This window comes from Manis javanica, chromosome 11 (genome assembly GCF_040802235.1).
Source record: "Manis javanica isolate MJ-LG chromosome 11, MJ_LKY, whole genome shotgun sequence".
Classification (NCBI taxonomy): domain Eukaryota; kingdom Metazoa; phylum Chordata; class Mammalia; order Pholidota; family Manidae; genus Manis; species Manis javanica.
In genome coordinates, this window is record NC_133166.1 from 93,477,801 (window position 1) to 93,497,235 (window position 19,435).

The window sequence follows — 19,435 nt, forward strand, 5'->3', positions numbered from 1 at the left end:
TAAAATAGACATGTTTCCAAAGAAGACATACAGATGGGCTACAGGCACATGAAAAGTTGTTCAACATCACTAATTATTAGAGAAATACAAATCAAAGCCACAATATATCACCTCACACCAGTTAGAATGGCCACTATCCAAAAGACAAGAAATAACAAGTATTTGAAAGGATGTGGAAATAAGGATCAGAAAATAAATTGGTGCAGCCAGTAATTGTAAACAATATAGTGGTTCCTCAAAAAAAATATATTATATGATCCAGCTGTTCTACTTCTTTCTAGTTATCCAAAAAGAAATGAAAACACTCACTCAAAAAGATATATGCACCCCACATTCATTGCAGTATTACTTACAATAGTCACAACATGGAAGCAACTGAAGTTCCCACTGATAGATGAATGGGTAAAGAAGATGTAGTATATATATATATAGAAAATGGAGTATTATTCAGCCACAAAAAATAATGAAAATGTTGCACTTTGCAAAAATACAGATAGGCCTTGAGGTCATTTTGCTAAGTGAAATAAGTCAGGTGAAGAAACACAAATATGTGATTTCACTTATATCTGTAATCTAATAAACAGAACAAACAAAACAAAACTCATAGATACAGAGAACAGACTGGTGGTGCCAGAAAGGAAGGGGGTTGGAAGAGGGACAAAATGAGTGATGTGAGTCAAGACGGAAAGCTCTCAGATATAAAATGAATAAATTATATGGGTGTAATGCACAGCATACCAACCGTAGTCCATAATATTTTACTATGTATTTGAAAGTTCCAAGAGAGTAAATACTGAAAGTTCTCATCACAAGAAAAAAAGTTTTTGTGACTTTGTATGGTGACAGATGATACATAGACTTATTGTAGCAATCACTTTGCAGTATATTCACCTTAATAAAATATAGACTAGATACATGGAAATCAAGTAGGACTTATTTGTCTAAACAGAGAAGACAGAAATCTGGGCTCACATGTTGGCCACAGAGATGAGAGTACATGGTAAGTGAGAGGACATTATTAAGGAAAAATCTTGGAGTCCAATCTGCACAAATGCATAGATTGTGATGCCATCCAGTGAGATTAGAGACTGGAGGAAGCCAAGTGTGAGGGAGGTAAAACTGATCTGAGTTTTACAATTTGGGGGGTGTTGACTTTGGAGTAAACTAATGTCAAGTAGATCACTGAATATATGGTCCTGAGGCTCAAAGGTGAGCTCTGGCTAGAGATACTGGCACATGGATGATTTTGGAAACTGTAGACACAGATGAGTTAATCCAAGGGGAGAATAAAAAGTAAGAAGAAACAGGAAAAAGAACTGAGTTCAGAGTCATAAGAAATGATGGCATTTAAAGGTTATGTGCAAAATCCAGAAGTGAATATAAATGTATGTATGAATGCTGCTTACTGTGTTCGGTACAGTATGGCTGGGGAATAGGTTAAGTGGGAGCTCACACAGAATCATGTGGTCATTTGAGGTCAGAATGTGGTGAGCCTGCAGGACTATGCTGAGTTCAGATTTCATTCTGGGCAAAGTAGGAGCCGTGAATGAGCTTTGAAGCAGAACTGGTAAAAGGATCAAGTTTGCATTTTAGACAAATGATTCTGGCAACGATGTGCAAGATAAATTAACAGTTTGGGAGGTTGGAGACACTGGGATATGAATTAAAATATTACTATAATCCCACAGTGCCTGTGAGAATGGGAAATAGAGGATATGAGAAACACAGAGCCGTCTATTTGTCAAAGTAGACTTGGAAACCCAGATGACTAGGCAAATGGTGGTGCCATTAAACAAGATTGGAAACATGCAATGAGAAGTAGGTGTAGAGATACAAGGAAACAGTTATAAGCTTTGCTTTGGATATGTTAAGTTACATATGCTAACCTGTGCAGCAGATAGTCCCACTGGTGTGGAGCTTAGGAGAGAAGTTGAGGCCAACACTGTAATGTTAGGAGTCTGCACAGGGTTCTTCAGTGAAACCATGGGTTTGGAGGTAAACCATCACAAAGCTAAGTTTCTTGTTTATAGCACAGAGGGAGGAGGCAGATTCTGAAAAGTAATATCTTAATAAAGTCAGAAAATGAGAATCCTGGGAATGCTGTGTCTTCAACACCCAGAGAATAGAGTGATTCAAGGATCAACAATGCTATAGATGGTAAAAGAGTATGAGCTTACTATGTAGGCTGCTAAGTAGTGTGATTGTAAGTTATTGGTAATCTCTGAGTAATCAGCTTCAAAGAATAACCACTAAATCCCCAATTCCAAAATGTCAGAGGCCAGTTGCACTGAGCTTCAGAGTGAAATAAGGAAAAATAGGAAGACATATATTATCTACATTTCCATTATTCATGTGTTATTATTTTTCTTGTTTTTCTGGCCCTCATGACTATTTAATCAAAAAAGATTTTTGTTTTAAAACTGTTTATGAAGTGTTAATGAATGTGACCATGTTTTTCAAATAGCTTAAATTTTCATCACTGGCCTCACACTACATTGCTAAAGTCTTTTATTGAGTGGAGTTCTATGAATGCAAAAGCAGGTGGGCCTTAGGTATTTTGTTTTGTGTTTTCCAGTGAATAAGATAAGTTTTTCAATCAAATTAGCATATTTTGTGCATGATCAAGTGATATGGCTCTAATCAATCTAGAGCCATTAAGGTATTGGCATAACAACATAATTAGACATTATAAATGTAAATGAGTTTGTCTATCTCCACAAATGTTTTCAAGTCCAAGCATAAAGCATAAAATGCTGCCATGCTTTCTGCTCGTACTTAGATACAGTCCTCTGGTCGAGTTCTACAGATTGCCAAAGCGCTGATGGAAGATGCTGGAAAATACACATGTGTGGCTACCAATGCGGCGGGAGAAACACAACAGCATGTTCAACTCCACGTGCATGGTAATGTCATTTCCGTGTATTTACAAAGGACTATTTCTGTGGCCTTTTTGTTTTAACAGAGTGGGCTCATTTTAAAAGAAACAAGTGTTCTATTTTAGTCTGTATGAGAAAAAGCCTAGGGTGTTAAAACACTGTTGCAATTATAATCACTCACATTAAGATCTTCAGTTTTCAGGTTGTTGAATAAGATGCGTGAGAGCTCATAAATACATCAACACACTAACTGCCCTGTGTTTTAAATTATTTGAGTTCTGTTAACCGGTAACTGAATAGATCATTTTTGTTGTGAAGACAAAGCTTGTGGGGTTGTTCCTTAGGATTGTCTGTGGCTTTCTTCCCTGTTAGTAAGGGGGATTTTTGTGAGTAGAAGATACCCTTTGCTCAGAATCCTCTCTCATGTGTTTTAAAAAGTCTAGGCAGCCTTATGAATACCTTATGAATATCACAGTTCACAGCAAACTTGAAAGTCTACCTGGCCTTAATGGGAGGATTTCAGATCTCTGGAGACTAATGAGAAAGGACCAAGGATTAATAGGCTTGGACTTCCCTAGTTCAGCCACCGATATTTGCAGGGAGCTATCCAAGATCTCCATGTACACATTATTCATTTTCTCAAATTCATGTGATGGCTTGTTAAACCATTCATTTATTCACTCATTCATTTGTATATTCACTCTACATTTACTGGGTAATTTAATCTAGAAGAATGTCCTACCACCCAGCTTAATTCCAGGTCAATAGGAGACAGTCAACAAATATTTAACAGATGAAAGAGTAAATAGTAAGTGAATGCAAAAATTGTAATTAGATGTTGAATTCTTCTAAGCTGCCTTTTTACATATTTTCTTTTAATTAAATCAACCACTTTAAAGATCCAATTCATCTGTTCCCTAAATATTTCTAATAAACCAATTTATTCTTTCCCCAGTTCCCTAAATATGAATACCTAACTTATGTCATATACACAAACCGTGTTCCTTAAGAGCGCCTTTATATTTTCACTGAGTAATTAACTTACAAACCAGTATGTGACTGTAACCATCTTGGAATTGGCTCACCATGCTTGAGTGGTCGGGGACAGGCCGACTCCCTAAAGTTGCCTGGAGTGTACCTCTCTCCACATTAGGTCTTCTGTCCCTCCCTCAGCCCTTTGGCAGCCGCCTCCAGTACTTACTCAGACCTCCACTTCCATCTGTGAGTATGTTGGGAGTGGACTTGCTCTCCTTTCCCCGTTTCCTGCCCTGAGGCTCCTTCTCTCCTCCTCCTACAGGGTGTTTATCTCCCTTTCAACAATTTCAGTCCTTACCTGGTCTCCATTACTGGCTCAGAGGAAAAACAGTTAATGAGATACATGATATCAGGTCCTGGGGTCAGGCTGACTTGGGTTTAAATTCTACACCAATCATGAGCTGTGTAACCTTGAGCAAACCATTGCATTTCTCTGAGTATCTGACTTGCAGAGCGCTTTAGAGATTTAGAGGTGTTACGTGTAAAATATCTCCCATCTTCTACTCTCTCAAGTGTTAAAAAAAAGAGTGATGTTTTTGTTCTTAGGCTGGCTTATAAAGTACCTAAATTAAGACTCTAAAATGGAGAACAGAATGTATGTCTCCAGAACTGGGAAGAACCAAACTTTAGTGTTTGGGGCTCCCAAGCTTCAGTGTTCATAAAAATCAAACATGGTGCATGTTAAAATAAAATACAGCTTCCTGGGCCCATCTCAGATCTCCTGAAATGACGTCTCTGATGCACATAGTCTATGGGCCACTACTTGGAGAAGCATTGGCCCAGTCTCTACAGACTGACCTAGAGACTTGCTAAGTAGTCAAGAATGATTGAAAAACTAGAGTCCATGAAAGAAATCAAGTATCCCATCAAATACACAGCAACCACAGAAGAAAACAAAGCTCAGTTAATACCTCAGGAAACAGAAGTTTATAAATCTACAGTCTGAATATGGTAACAAAATGTATGTTAACAGGAAATGCAATTAGAGTACATACGTACATGGAAAATGATCAGAGAGAAGGGGAGAAAGCTGGAAGACATCTGGCTTCAGGTGAAAAGAAAGAGAAACAGAAGTTCAGTCATTGTAAGGATTTATTAAAAACTGCCAAATCGGGTGGAGAATATAAGACAGTCTTCTTGGTATGAATCACAAATACAATAGAGGGATGATAGCATAGTAATCAAAAATGTTTCATCTAATACAATCTTGACATGTTTGAATAATATTTATTCTATCGGAAAGGAGAATAAATGATGAAGTGAATTTATAATCTTATACTGATTATGATCAGCCTGGAGGAAGTGGTTGGCCACTGTTCAGGAATCTGGGCAGAAGCTAGTGTGTCATCTTGGCACTCAAGAACAGTGTTACCTTGGATGCAAACGACTTCAAACTTGATTCTGTCATCTTCAATACTTGTGTTAAGGACCTCAGTGAGAATTGGAGATGTTTTAAAAACTGTAGGAATTTCTAGGAGATTAGTTAATGAAAGGTTTCAAAAAGACCCCAGAGATTAAAATAAATCAATCTGCTATGAGAAACTGCAAAAGAATAGGGTGGGAGAAGAAATACACACTGAATACCTGAGGTATTAGTGGTTTTCTGTGTTTCCTGTAAATATGAGGATTCAATTTCATAAAAAAGCTGATCAATCTTAGAAGTCAGTAATAGAGGCTCATAGTATGAAGAACAAGAGAGGAATTAGCCCTGTTATGCTCTTGCTGTCTGAATGCTTCTGAAGTATTTACCTAATTCTGGTGCTAGATATTAAGGACATTGGAAACCTGTAGGGAGGCAGCTCTCATTTAACTTAATTCCTTTATTAATTGGTTTAATCAGTCCTGTAGTTGCCTTCTAAATTCAGATTTCCTTTAATCCCAGTCTTTACATTCAGCAGATGAGCGTGTATTACACTTGCCATCAGGAGTGTGCAATCCTAAGAAACTCAAGCTTTCCAGTTGTTTAAAATTTTCTTTTCTTGTAAAAAAGATCATAGATGCTCCCATTCTTCTGCAAAACATGGAAAAAAGTGTTTCTAAAAGGTTAAGTAAATGTGCACAGTCTAGTGGACTGGAAGACCAAGTCATGATCATGAGGAGAGGAACATTCTTATAACCCCCTGAGTTTTCTGGGGGGAGTTCCTTCTATTATAGAAGGCACAGGCTCTCAGTAGGTGGTCCTTTTTGATCAAAGTTTCATAATTCTGGAAGTTCTAATTCTCCAGACCAAAACTATGAGACTATATCAAAACTTCAGATTTTTGCCAAGTGAGACAGATGTTTTCATAAGTAGATGATTATTTGGAGTCTAATGGCTCAACATTCATTTCATCTGCGCTTATTAATATCCCAAGGAAAATCAACTAAGGTGAAGCTTCCAGAAGTAAAATATCATGGTTAAAATCATATGCTTTGAATTTGGGTCCCCATACTGCCAAGTAATAACTTGTGATATTGCCAAGTAAGACAGTGAGCTTAGAGACTGACTTTTTAAAAGCTCAGTTTTCTCATCTGTTAAATGGGATGGATGATAATACCATAATTGGGAAGGTTGTTATGAGGATTGACCCACATTAGCAGAGAACCCCTTTAATTTAATTTTAGCATTTTGAAGTATTTGCTTGTCTAAAATCTACTAACACCCACTTAAAGGTTTCTCTATTGTTTTTGTGTTTAATAGCTCACTTGTGACCTACAGGATATTTGGGAAATTATAGGGAGCTTTTTAAAAATTGCTTAATGGATAAGTTCAGTTCTGGATTTTACTATACTATTTTCTCAGTATAGATGAGTTTATGACTCACTATCATAATTTTAATGGTTAGGGAGGGTTAACTCATCCAGATTACTTTCAGATAAGTCATGTATTATGTCAAGTTTAACCAGGATTTGAAAAAGGCAATTCATGCCTTTGAATGATTAAAATAATAGGCAGAATCTAGGCATGCTCTCTGGAAGAAGGTGTTGTGATTTGAACATGGTATGTACATGCAGCTTTTGAAAGAAGGAGAGGGAAAACCAACAAGTTGAGTGAAATTCAACCTCCTGCTGGGAGTTTGCAGACATCATATTGGTAACATAAGATATTCTTACCTCACTAATGTTCCCATGTACAACAGTGTTCACCTAAATTCAAAAACTGCAAGACTATCCCTTTGAGTGGTAGGAGGGAATAGTAGGATTTATGTTGTAATTTCTTTTTACATAAAAATGCCCCAGGACCCTTTGTTGAGAAGACCGTGTTTTCCCCATGAATGGGCTTTGCATTCTTATTGAAAATCTTTTGACTTGAAGATGTCCCTTTACTGCACGCAGCTTTATTGTGCTTGGCAGATACTGAGTTTTTTACAGATTAAAGGTGTGTGGCAATGCTGTGTCAGGCAAGACTGTTGGTGCTATTTTTCCAGCAGCATCTACTCATATAGTGTCTCTGCGTCACATTTGAGTTATTCTCTAAATATTTCAAAATTTTCTTTTTTTTTTTTATTTGTCACAGTGATCTGTGATCAGTGATTACAACTTGCTGAAAGTTCAGGTGATAGAAAATTGTAGCAATAAAGTACCTTCAAATTAAGATACGTACATTTTTTAGGTATAATGCTACTGAACCATTTAGACAACAGTAATAAAGGGTGAACATAACTTTTATACATGCAGGGAAACCAAAAATGCATTTGACTCACTTTATTCCAATATTTGCTTTACTGTGGTCACTGAACCCGCAATATCTCCAAGGTATGCCTGTAGAAGTAAGGGTTTATTTCTATAATCTCAGTCCTGTTCCTTTGCCTGAATGCCTATCTTTATGTCAGTACCATGCTGTCTTTTTTAATTCTTTTTCCTCCCAACTTTATTGAAGTATATTTGGCAAGTAATATTGTGTATAAAGTATTCAATGTGGTGATGTAATATATGTTTACTTTGTCAAATGATTACTACAATCAGGTTAATAACATCCATCACCTCACATAGTTTCCTTTTGAGGTATGTGTGTGTGTGTGTGTGTGTGGTATGAATATTTAAGATCTGTTCTCTCAGTGATACAGTATTATTAACTATAGTTATCATGTTGTACATTAGATCCCCAGAATTTACTTATCTTATAAATGAGGGTTTGTACCCTTCAACCAGCATCTCCCCAATTCTCCTATCTCCACCTCCACTCTCTAGTAACCACCATTCTACTTTGTTTCTGTGATTTCAACTTTTTAAAAATTCTACATATAAGTAAGGTCACATAGTATTTTTCTTTCTCTGTCTGGCTTATTTCACTTAGGGTAATGCCCCATATGTTCATCCATGTTGGTTCAAATAACAGGATTTCCTTCTTCGTCATGGCTGAATAATATTCCTATGTATATCTCAGATCTTTCTAATCCATACATCTATTGGCAGGCACTTAGGTTTTGTTTCCATGTCTTGGCTATTGTGAATAATGCTGCAATAAACATAGTAGTGCAGATATCTCTTTGAGATACTGATTCCATTTCCTTCAAATATCTGGCCAGAAGTGGAACTGATGGATCATATGGTAGCTCTATTTTTAATTGCTTGATGGACCTCCCTATTGTTTTCCATAGTAGCTGTACTAGTTAACATCCCCACCAACAGTATACACAATTCTTTTTTTTTCTACATCCTCACCAACACTTTGTGTTTTTTATACTAACTATCCTAACAGGTGTAAGGTGATATCTCCTTATGATTTTAATTTGCACTTCCCTGATAATAAATGATGTTGAGCACCTTTTCATGTACTTGTTAGTCATATTCTTTGGAGAAATGTCTATTCAGGTCCTTTACCCCATTATTTAATCAGATTATTTGTGGGGTTTTTTGTTATTGAGTTGTATGAATTTCTTACATATTTTGAATATATGCCCCTTATTAAATGTATGGTTTGCAAATATTTTTTTCCATTCATAAGTTGCCTTTTCATTTATTTTATGGTTTCCTTTACTATGCAAATGTTTTAGTTGGATATCATCCCACTTGTTTATTTTGCTTTGTTGTTTGTGCCTTTGGTATCATAATCAAGAAATCATTGCCAAGACAAATGTCAAGGAGGTTTGTCCCTGTTTTCTTCTAGGAGTTTTGTGGTTTCACAACTGATTAGGTCTTTCATCCATTTCACGTTAATTTCTAAGTACCACACTGTCTTGATTACATTGATTGACTTTAATATGTTAAACCAACCCTGCCTTCCTGGGATGAACCCCTGTTAGTCATGCTGCATTATCTTTTTATATGTTGCTGGATTCACCTTACAAGTATTTGTTGAGCATTTTTGCATCTGTTTTCATAAAGGATATTGATGTGTAGTGTCCTTTTATTGGCTATCATTAGTTTCATTATAACAGTAAAACTGGCCTCTTAGAATAAGTTGGGAAGTATTCCCACTCTGCTATATTTTGAAAGAGTTTGTGAAAGATTCATGTTAAATCTTAAATGTTTGGTAGAACTCACCAGTAAAGCCATGTAGACCTGGAATTTTCTTTGTTGAAAGTTTTTTTATTACTAATGCAATTTCTTTATTTTTATATGTGCATTCATATTTTCTACTTCTTCTTGAGTCAGTTTCAGTTGTTTGTGTCTTTCAAAGAAATTACCTATTTCTTCTAGGTTATCCAACTTGTTGGCACAGTTGTTCATAATATTGCCTTATGTTCTTTTTAATTCGGTAAGGTTGGTAGTAATGACTCTTTTTTGATTCCTGATTACAGCAATTTGGTCTTGTCTCTTTTGTTTTGTCTTTAGTCTAGCTAAAATTTTGTCCATTTTATTGATCTTTTCAAAAAGCAGATTTTGATCTTATTAATTTTCTGCCACATTTTTATTTTGTCTAATTTGTTCAGTCTGATCTTTATAATTTTCTTCCTTCTGTTTGTTTTGGGTTTAGTTTACTGTTATTTTTTTCTGGTTTCTTAAGGTAGAGTGTTTGATTATTGATGTAAAATCTTTTCTAATATAGTTGTTGAGAGCTATAAATTTCACTCTAAGTACTCCTTTATGTACATCTCACTAGTTTTGGTGAGTTGTATTTTTATTTGCATTCATCTCACAGTATTATCTAATATAACATGTGATTTCTTCTTTGATCAGTCAGTTACTTAGAAGTGTGTTACTTCCACACATTTGTGAATTTCATGAATCTTCTCTTGTTACTGATAAATAATTTTATTCCACTGTGCTTGGAGAACATACTTTATATGTGTATTGAGACCTGTTTTATAGCCCAATATATGGTCTGTCCTTGAGAATGTTAAATGTATACTTGAGAAGAATGTGTATAGTGCTGTTATTAGTTGCAGTGCTATATGTGTATCTGTTGGTTTGTAGTATTGTTCAATTTTTCTATTTTCTTGTTGATTTTCTGTCTCATTGTCTATACATTTCTGAAAGTGGAATATTGAAGTTTCCAACTATCATAATTTTGGATCATCTCTCTCTGCTTTTGATTCTGTCAATTTTTGTTTCATATATCTTGACACTCTGTTGTTATGTGAATATATAATTGTTATACCTTCATGGTGAATTAACATTTTGTATCATTTCAAAATATCTTAATTTGTTACTAGTAACATTTTTAATTTTAAAGTCTGTTTTGTTTAATATTGGTATAGCCTTTGCAGTTCTTATTTGTTACTGTTTGTATGGGATATCTTTTTCCATCCTTTTACTTACAACATATTTGTATCTTTGAATCTAAAGTATGTCTCTTGCTGAAACTTATACTTAGGACATGGTTTCATTTTTTTTTATTCATTCTGCTAGTATCTGCCTTTTGATTAAAGTGTTTAATCCATTTACATTTAATGTAATTATTGTTTGATAGGATTTATGTCTACCATTTTCTGTTTTGATATGTATTGTGTCATTTTTTTTATCTCCCTCCTTATTGATTTTTGTATTAAATAGATATTTTTTGTGTACCATTTTTTTTCTATTTTTATTTTACATATTTTTTAGTTTATTTTTCTAGTTCCCTGAGGATTATAATTAGCATCTTAAGTAATAATAATATATTTTACATTAATACCAATGTAATTTCAATAGTATAAAAAAAACTTTATTCCTTTATAATTTTCTTCCATCTCTCCCCTTTGTGCTATTATTGTCATACAAATTACATATTTATTTATCATATACCCATCAATACAGATTTATGATTATTGATTTGTGGTGTTGTCTTTTAAATCAGAGAGGAGAAAAAAGAGTTATGCACAGAATATTCAGTTTTACTGTCTTTACTGTTATTTGCCTCTATCAGTGCTCTTTATTCCTTCGTATGTATTAGAATTATAATTTATTTGCAGCCTAAAGGATTCCCTTTATGTAAATATTATGAATTTATGTAACAATTATATATTTCTTATAAGGCTGGAGGATAGCAATGAATTCTCCCTTTTCTGGAGGCTAGCAATGAATTATCTGTTTTCATTTTCCACAAATATTTTAATTTCTCCTTCTAAAGGACAGTTTTGCTGGTTATAGAGTTTTTGGTTGATAGTCATTTCTTTCATCAGTTTGAATAAGTCATCCTACTGCTTATTGGCCTCCATTTTTTTTAATGAAAAATTACCTGTTGGACTTACTGAGGATTCCTGTACATGATAAGTCATTTAACTGTCTTGCTGCTTTCAAGAGCCCTTTTTTGCCTTTGGCTCTAACAGTTCAATTGTGATATACCTAGTTATGGATTTCTTTAGGTTTATCCACTTTGGAATTTATTAAACTTCTTAAATGTGTAAATGTTTTCCAACAAATCTGTGAAGGTTTCAACCACACTTCTTCAAATACTCTTTCTGAACTTTTCTCTCTGCTCTCTTTTCTGGGACTCCCATCATGCATGATGCTTGAAGTGTACCACAAACCTCAGAGGCTCTGCTCTGTTTGTTTTTATTCATTATTTTTTATTTCTGCTCTTAAAATCGTATAATTTCAGTTGACCCATCTTCACTTTGCTGATTCTTTCTTCTTCCAGCTAAAATACTCTACTTTTGAATTTCAGAATTTTTATTTGGTTCTTTTTATAAAAATTTCTAGCTCTTGATTCATACTCCCCATTTACTGAGACATCACTCTCCTATTTCCTTTTGTTCTTTAGACATGCTTTTCTGTAGCTCTTGAAACAATTAAAATAGCTGATTTAAAGTCTTTACCTAGTAAGTTAAACATCTGGGCTTCCTCATGGACAATTTCTACTGACTGCTTCTTTTCTTATGTATGGACTATTCTTTCTTATTTCCTTGTATGTCTCATATTTTTCATTGTAATATAGAATTTTTTAAATAATGTAATGTGACAAGTCTGGAAACCATATCCTGTTCTCTCCATTATTTTTGTTATTGTCAATGCTGTTGCTGTTTTTCGTTGTTTCTTATGTTTATTTGGTGATAAGTAGAACACTGGTACCCCCAAAAAATGTTCATTTATACCCATTTCTGTCCTTGAAGATGGAGGAAGGGGGCCACAAGGCAAGGAATGTAAATGTCCTCTAGAATTTGAAAAAGGCAAGGAAATAAATTCTCCTCTAGAGCTGTAGAAAGGTATTGAGCCCTTCTGAGGGCTTGATATTAATCCAGTAAATCTGTGTTGGACTTCTGAGCTACAGGACTGTTAAATAATATATGTATATTGCCTAAACTACCATGAATTTTTACCCTGGGGAAAAAGCTGTTTGCACTGAACAAATTCTGAGTCTGGATACATAATAACAAGTCCTGTAAGTAGAGATTTTCAAGGAAGTGCCAGACAGGTCAAATAGTGATACTTTTCTACGAATGGGGTTTTTAGGTAACTCCAAACCCATTCAACACCCTTCTTATCTCTTAGGGCGCTTTTCTCACTGTGATTGCAGGGCTGTTTGTTTTTAAGGTTACTGCTGAGTTGGGAATAGGGTGAGTTATAAATGCCATAAAACTCACTGTTCATAATGAGATTTATCTGTTTTTCTTGAATAAACAATTCTTGGATTGTTAACAGTCTTTGGTTAATTTCCAGAGTTCTGAAAAAATTGATTTGGCAGTTTTTCCAGTGTTCTTGTTTCTTTTATGGAGGAGTGGATTTCAGGGCCCTTACTCTGCCCTTCTTGCTGATGTCTAAGTATTTTTCTTTGAGTTCTCTAGGGGAGTGAAAAATAGCTGGCCCCTCCATAGGTCTTGTATTTCTTATTCCTACCATAATGTTTTATTGCAGCAGCTACATAGTCTGTCAAAACCTTCAGTGATTACTTCAGTTCAGAAGGCTTCAAGTGAGTATTTAAATAACTGTTTTGAAAGAATGTGCCATGGACTAATTATTTTTCCTTCTTACTTGGAAAAGTTAGACGGCCATACTTAAAGGTATTTTGTCCTTAAATACATATCATTAATCTGAATTCAGTGCAGAAAACAGAAACATTCTAGGCCTTTTAAGCAGGAAGAGTTAATATACTGAATTAAAAGGACACAAAGAAACCATACATGTGACAGGGAAGAAGGTTCTAGGCTTTGTTTTCAGGAACAACTCTCAGAAAAACAGAGATCTGACCCACAAAGAAATTTACCTCCGAGGACGGACATATTTGAAACTTGTCAAAAAACAGCTTTGAGTATTTTTATCTTGTTGTTATTTTTGCTCATTTGTTTTCCCTGGTGTTTTCTTTTGCTTTTTTATTATTTCTTTATTCCTGACTTCTTATGGTTTATTTTTTTCATGTTCTAGGCTCTGAGATGAATTCTTAGAACATTTATTTTCATTATTTATTAGTTTTGAATATATTAATTAGGGTTTTAAGATTTCCTTTGATTACTGTACTGCTTGGTGACATCCCATTAATGTTAATTCTAAAATTCAACTTATATTTTCTAATCCTACACTTTTGTCTTGATTAACTCTATGGTTTTCCCCATGTAGAGAAATTTATATTTTTGTTTTTGATTTTTATTCTTTTCTTATGTATAGTTCTTTTAAATTGTGGTTAAAAGTGCTTCATTGAGATTGGGGATAGTCAGTGAAATATATTCTATTTGCATTTGAAAAGAATATATTTTTTAACTGTAAAAAACATACATACACAATCTGCATAAGTAATTTTATTTTTCAAAATCTTTATAACTATTTTGTTTCAGTACATAGTCAATTCCTGAGAAAGGTGTACTAAGGTATACTACTTTAAGATTTTTCAAAATTTCCCTCCTTTTTAACAGTTTTTGCTTTGTTATTCAGTGCATAAAGCATCATTATAATGGATTCTTCATGAATTGTAACATTTTAATCAATAGAAAGTATGTTGCTTAGTCATATTTAGTCTTTTTTGCCTTGTGTACCAGTTTGTCAGAAATTGATGTCATCCTTGTCCTGGTATACCTCTGTTCAGCTCTTTATTGTCAACATTTTTGTGCATTTTTAAATTTATGCTTCTTATCTACTCGGATTTTTTAATTTAAAAAGTGGTGTTAACCCACAAATGTGTTAACTCTTGTCTATTGAACAACAAAATGAATTCATTCACATTTATGCTTTTGATTTATGTATTTGATTTTATTTTTGCTCTCATTTAGTATAATCACTTTTCTTCTTCCCTTTCCTCCTTTCCCCATGCTCTGTCTTTGCTAAATTAATGAACTTAGTGATTGCTTGATTGTGTATGGGGTGGAGTTGAGGGTTGCCAGTGCATCAAATGAGTTAAATTTAGCAATATTTTTAATGCATTTTTGAATAATCTTTAAGTGCAGACTTACTGTAGCATCTCCTCAGACTAAGATCTCTAGTTTTTTTGTAAGTATTTTCATCCTGGCATCCTTTCTATACTCCTTGAGATAGTATTGGAAACATAGGGCATTGCTATTCATGTTGTTTTTCCTTTTACACTATGTCTCATAGACTTTCTGAATTCCTATCTTATATTAAGCAATAGAGTAGCATTACCTCTGATTATTTAAAATTGAAGAGATAGTTTTCTGTTTTACTTTATTAAGAATTTAATTATCACTTTAATATAAAAAATTGCTAATAAAAAAAGGGATTCTGAATTTTCTGAAATGGTTTAAGATAGTAGTCTCCAAAGATGAAGTCAGATATTTTGGGAAATACTGATTTCTCCTCCTCTGTAAGAGTTCAGATGAGATGGCTTACTTCTTGGTAAAGACAGTTCATCATCAGAACAATCAGAGTAATTGGAATAAAAAAATACTCCTTTAACTTTCCTACTCCTCTAATCTACAATTCTAAGGATTTTCCTATGAGCACAGAGAAAGGGATTATCCAGAAAGTCTATTAATATCTTTTTTCTATCCTGTTCTTCAATTCTACTTAATAGTATTCTTTTCTTTTATCCCAAGTCTATCAGCATATATAGATGAAAGAAAGAAAGAAATGATAATTTCTATTTTCAATATAAATATCCTCCTATATGGGCTTCTTGTAGAACCACCCAGTCTGGAGGATGCAGGGAAGATGCTGAATGAGACTGTGGTGGTAAACAACCCCGTGCAGTTGGAATGTAAGGCAGCTGGAAATCCCTTGCCTGGTATGTTTACTTGTGGACTCTGTAACCTATTAACATTCTAAGATTTCTGGGAATAGCTATATCTGTCTATGAGCATAATAGAGTAGTTACTAATAAAGGAAAGATTATAGAATACATTTCAAGGTTAAAAATAAGGAAGGATATCATTAGGCGGATGATGTTTTTGAATTTTCATTGCTTTTAACTATGTGAAATAGTTTGCTCATTTAAACAATGCAGAAATACATGAATAGCTAATTGTCTTATCTTTTTCATAGTCACAAAATCCATACTAGTATTTTGCATACATTTATGTTGCAAATCATTTTTTATCTAGTCCAAATTGATCATCTTTATAAATCAGTCATTTGATGAGACTATTATTTTGTTTTACTGATTTTCATCACTGGTTAGTCATATGAATCAATAAAAATGTACTTTTTTTTTAGGTGTAATAGTATATGAAGGGTTTAGATTTGATTAGATGCATAGACCAAATTTTTATGGATGAGCAGAATATATACAACAAAAATAAATATGATTGGTTAAAAGTTGCTGTCAGACAATATGATACATCAGAGATAATATAAATAATATATTTTTAAATACATTCATTTTCAGGACACTTATATTGGCTTGACTACTCATGTGTTTCCTAGGGTTACCTCTAGCTAAAAGTCAATCCTAAAAAAGGTATTTAAACAGACTGAAATTGAATGATAAGCATAAGAATAAAGGATTGTTACTATTTTACTTAAGCTCCAATTTAGTGCATGTATCGAGCTTTTAAAAGAAAGGATTTTATTTTTAACGGACTTTTAAAAATATGGGCTTCTTTTAAAAAGATGGGCTTCTTTCTTCTTCCCCTTACAGCTATTACATGGTACAAGGATAATCGACCACTCTCCGGTTCCAACAGTGTGACTTTCTTGAACAGAGGACAGGTCATTGATATTGAAAATGCCCAGATTGTAGATGCTGGCATATATAAATGTGTGGCCATCAACTCAGCTGGAGCTACAGAGTTATTTTATAGTCTGCAGGTCCATGGTAAGTGTTGGTTCTCCTAAAATCATCCTGGGATAAAGAAGCATTAAAAACTATTAGGTGTATCTTTAATATTCTAGTGTACATATCTAACACAGTATATCATTGTCATCTTTATATAAGAGTGCAGCATCCTAAAACATTTTATTTCATGATTCCTATTAAAATGCTTTTTTCTTTCCATGCTCTATTGTCACATGCTTTTGAACTTGTTTGCTTTGGGTGGACTATTGAAGTAGTCATTGACAATCTCACTGGCTATTGACAATAACCTGTTTGTACATACTGTCTATCATAATCACAGGTATTGGTTAAAGAAATGTTTCCAAGTTATCTTTAATAATCCTTGTAAGAGGAGTTGGCAGACAATGTACTTGAGTGGACACAGAGGAAAGAGACACACACACACACATACACAAAGCTGGGAATCAAGAAATAAAAACCTACTCTGCATTAAAAACCAAATTTCCTAAAGTAGCAAAAACCTCCTTTTCCTCATCTGTAAAATGGAAATATCATCAATATCCTACTTACCTTATTATCAATTATCCTACTTACCTCATAGGATGGCTGTGATTAAAATCTCAAGTAAATGGTGTGAAAAGAACTTACCCCCAAAACAAACAAATAGATAAACTAAAACACTACATGTAAAAACATACTGTGGACATTACATATAGTTTTCATTATTTTGAGATGAAATATTCTGTGACGGTAACATTTCTTACTTTTATTTATTTTTAATTCCTTTTCAGTGCCCCCATCGATTTCTGGCAGCAGTAACATGGTGGCGGTGGTGGTGAATAACTTGGTGAGGTTAGAGTGTGAAGCCAGAGGTATCCCTGCCCCAAGTCTGACCTGGTTGAAAGACGGGAGCCCTGTCTCCAGTTTTGCTAATGGGATACAGGTACTCTCCATCATTTCTTAGGGAAAATATATCACCTGCTCATTCAATACAGGAAGTATAAACAGGTGAAGAGATTTGGAGAATAAGAATTAACAAATGTTATCCAAAAATGTACACATATATGTCCATAAATACAATGGATTCACAATTGGAGTTCTCAACAATTCATTAAGAGCTTGCTATACCTAAGAGTTTTCTTGTCTCATATGTAGATGCTATATTTTGACCATTTGTTTTAGATACTTTCTACCTACTTTCCCATCCCCATTCCTTGCCACCACCATAAGAGAGATACCTTACACAAAAAAATTTTGCATATTAACAACAAAAACAGGAATTTTCTAGTAGAATTTATATTTAAATGTCTGGAAATAATAACAAATCAGAGAACCATATGGGATATATTTAATTCTACAAAAACATCAAATAATGAAGTAAAGGTAAGGCAATATTATAAGAAATTTAATTTGAGTCCAAGAAAAATGTAAGTGTATTACATTGACTCAAAATCAAAAATACAGAAGCACATTTATCTAATTTAAAGTGTACTTTATTTTGCTTAGCATACAACTTAGTTTTCCCACCATTCTACTTTTTTAGTTTTTCTTGACCATCTAAGGCTTACAGAATTTGGGATCATGAAGATCTAATAAGTTAATGTCAACATTTTGGAGGTGTAACTAGACCATTGGGGTAAAAGGGCAATGAATGTGACTAGTTAGTTTATTTGGCTGCTACTTTACTGTTAACTTTAACTTCTTACTTGTCCTCCCAAAGAAAATTAGAAGGAATATTAGCTTCCCTTATTCCCCTGGGGCTCTCTCTTTCTCTGTAGTAAGTATGGATAAAATTGGACCTTTACTTGGTCCTATATATAAAGACTTGGTTTTAGTGGCTATTGCTTCTCCGAGTCTTCTTTCACAGAGAAGATGAGAAGTGGATCATTTGATGCTTCCCATTTTAATATATCCAAATGGAAATCTTTCTAGAAGCAAATATCAATTGATGAATCTCAGAAAATAAGAGAAACAGTCTTTTTACACCTACCATTCTCAAGGGGGCATGTTGGCTATTTGGCTTTCTTATCATTGATAGGTACTGTCTGGGGGCCGCATCCTAGCACTGACCAGTGCACAAATCAGTGATACAGGGAGATACACCTGCGTGGCAGTGAATGCTGCTGGAGAGAAACAAAGGGACATTGACCTCAGAGTATATGGTGAGACATTTTAATAATTCCTTCTGCTCTGAGATAGGTGTGTTCAAGTCTTAAGATCACTGAAGAAGTTAAGAAAAGTTATTAACCATAAAAAGCCATGAACTATAGAAATGATATTACAGTATCAATTCAAATCAAATTCTACCTTTCTGCCTTATATTTGACTTAGACAGATTCTTTTTTAAAAGTTGTGAAAAATTTAAATACATACATCCAGCATGCTAGATGTTGGCTTTTTGAGTACTGTAAAGAACATGACTATGGAGAGCAGCTTTACAATGTGGAAGACATCTTCTTACTAAAGCAGGCATCTGTTCAAGGAGCTCTCTTGATCTATTCTTCTCCAAGCCTTGATTTTATTGCTTTTAAATTATATTTACAATCTGCATATTTCATAGTAAATACTGTGTCTATAACGAAAGGATATTTGAGGAGCAAAAATTAAGCATAAATTTAGAGAAAATTCAAGGGTTTTTTCTACCTACAAGCTGTAAGGTACAAAAAAAAACAAAAAAAAAATGTCTGATTGCATCACAGCAAAAGTCCTACCAAACAAACTTCAGGCCAGATTGGCCTCCATTCATACATTCTGCCATTCATTCCAAACAGTACACCTTTGCATTTAGAACTCTTTCAGGCCTTTTTCAGTGTCTTATTTGCATTATATTCCTTGATTCATGGAATAATGAAATTGTTTCTTCTGTGGCCCCTCAAAGAGCATTTTACTTGTTTAATGCAGGTCTTCTCCTCTAAGTCCTACCTCACTTCCAAATAGTTCACTCCTATTCACAATATGTTTCTTTTTTTTTTTTAATCTCCAGACCATATGAGTTGACTACTTTTTATTAGCTCATCAGAAG

General features: G+C 34.1%; 1 protein-coding gene across 8 annotated transcripts in view; it reads left to right on the forward strand.

Annotated features, from left to right (window-relative positions):
• Positions 1-19,435, forward strand: part of HMCN1 (hemicentin 1) — a 416,593-nt gene that overhangs the window by 258,397 nt on the left and 138,761 nt on the right. For all 8 annotated transcript variants that reach the window (XR_012122845.1, XR_012122846.1, XM_073216906.1 and 5 more), the window contains 5 exons: positions 2,780-2,903; positions 15,322-15,423; positions 16,276-16,452; positions 17,205-17,356; positions 18,452-18,575. Coding sequence is in view for 6 of the 8 variants with exons in the window: in XM_073216906.1 (XP_073073007.1) it covers positions 2,780-2,903; positions 15,322-15,423; positions 16,276-16,452; positions 17,205-17,356; positions 18,452-18,575 (679 nt within the window). In the remaining 2 variants the exon portion in view is untranslated. The remainder of the gene's footprint in view (positions 1-2,779; positions 2,904-15,321; positions 15,424-16,275; positions 16,453-17,204; positions 17,357-18,451; positions 18,576-19,435) is intronic.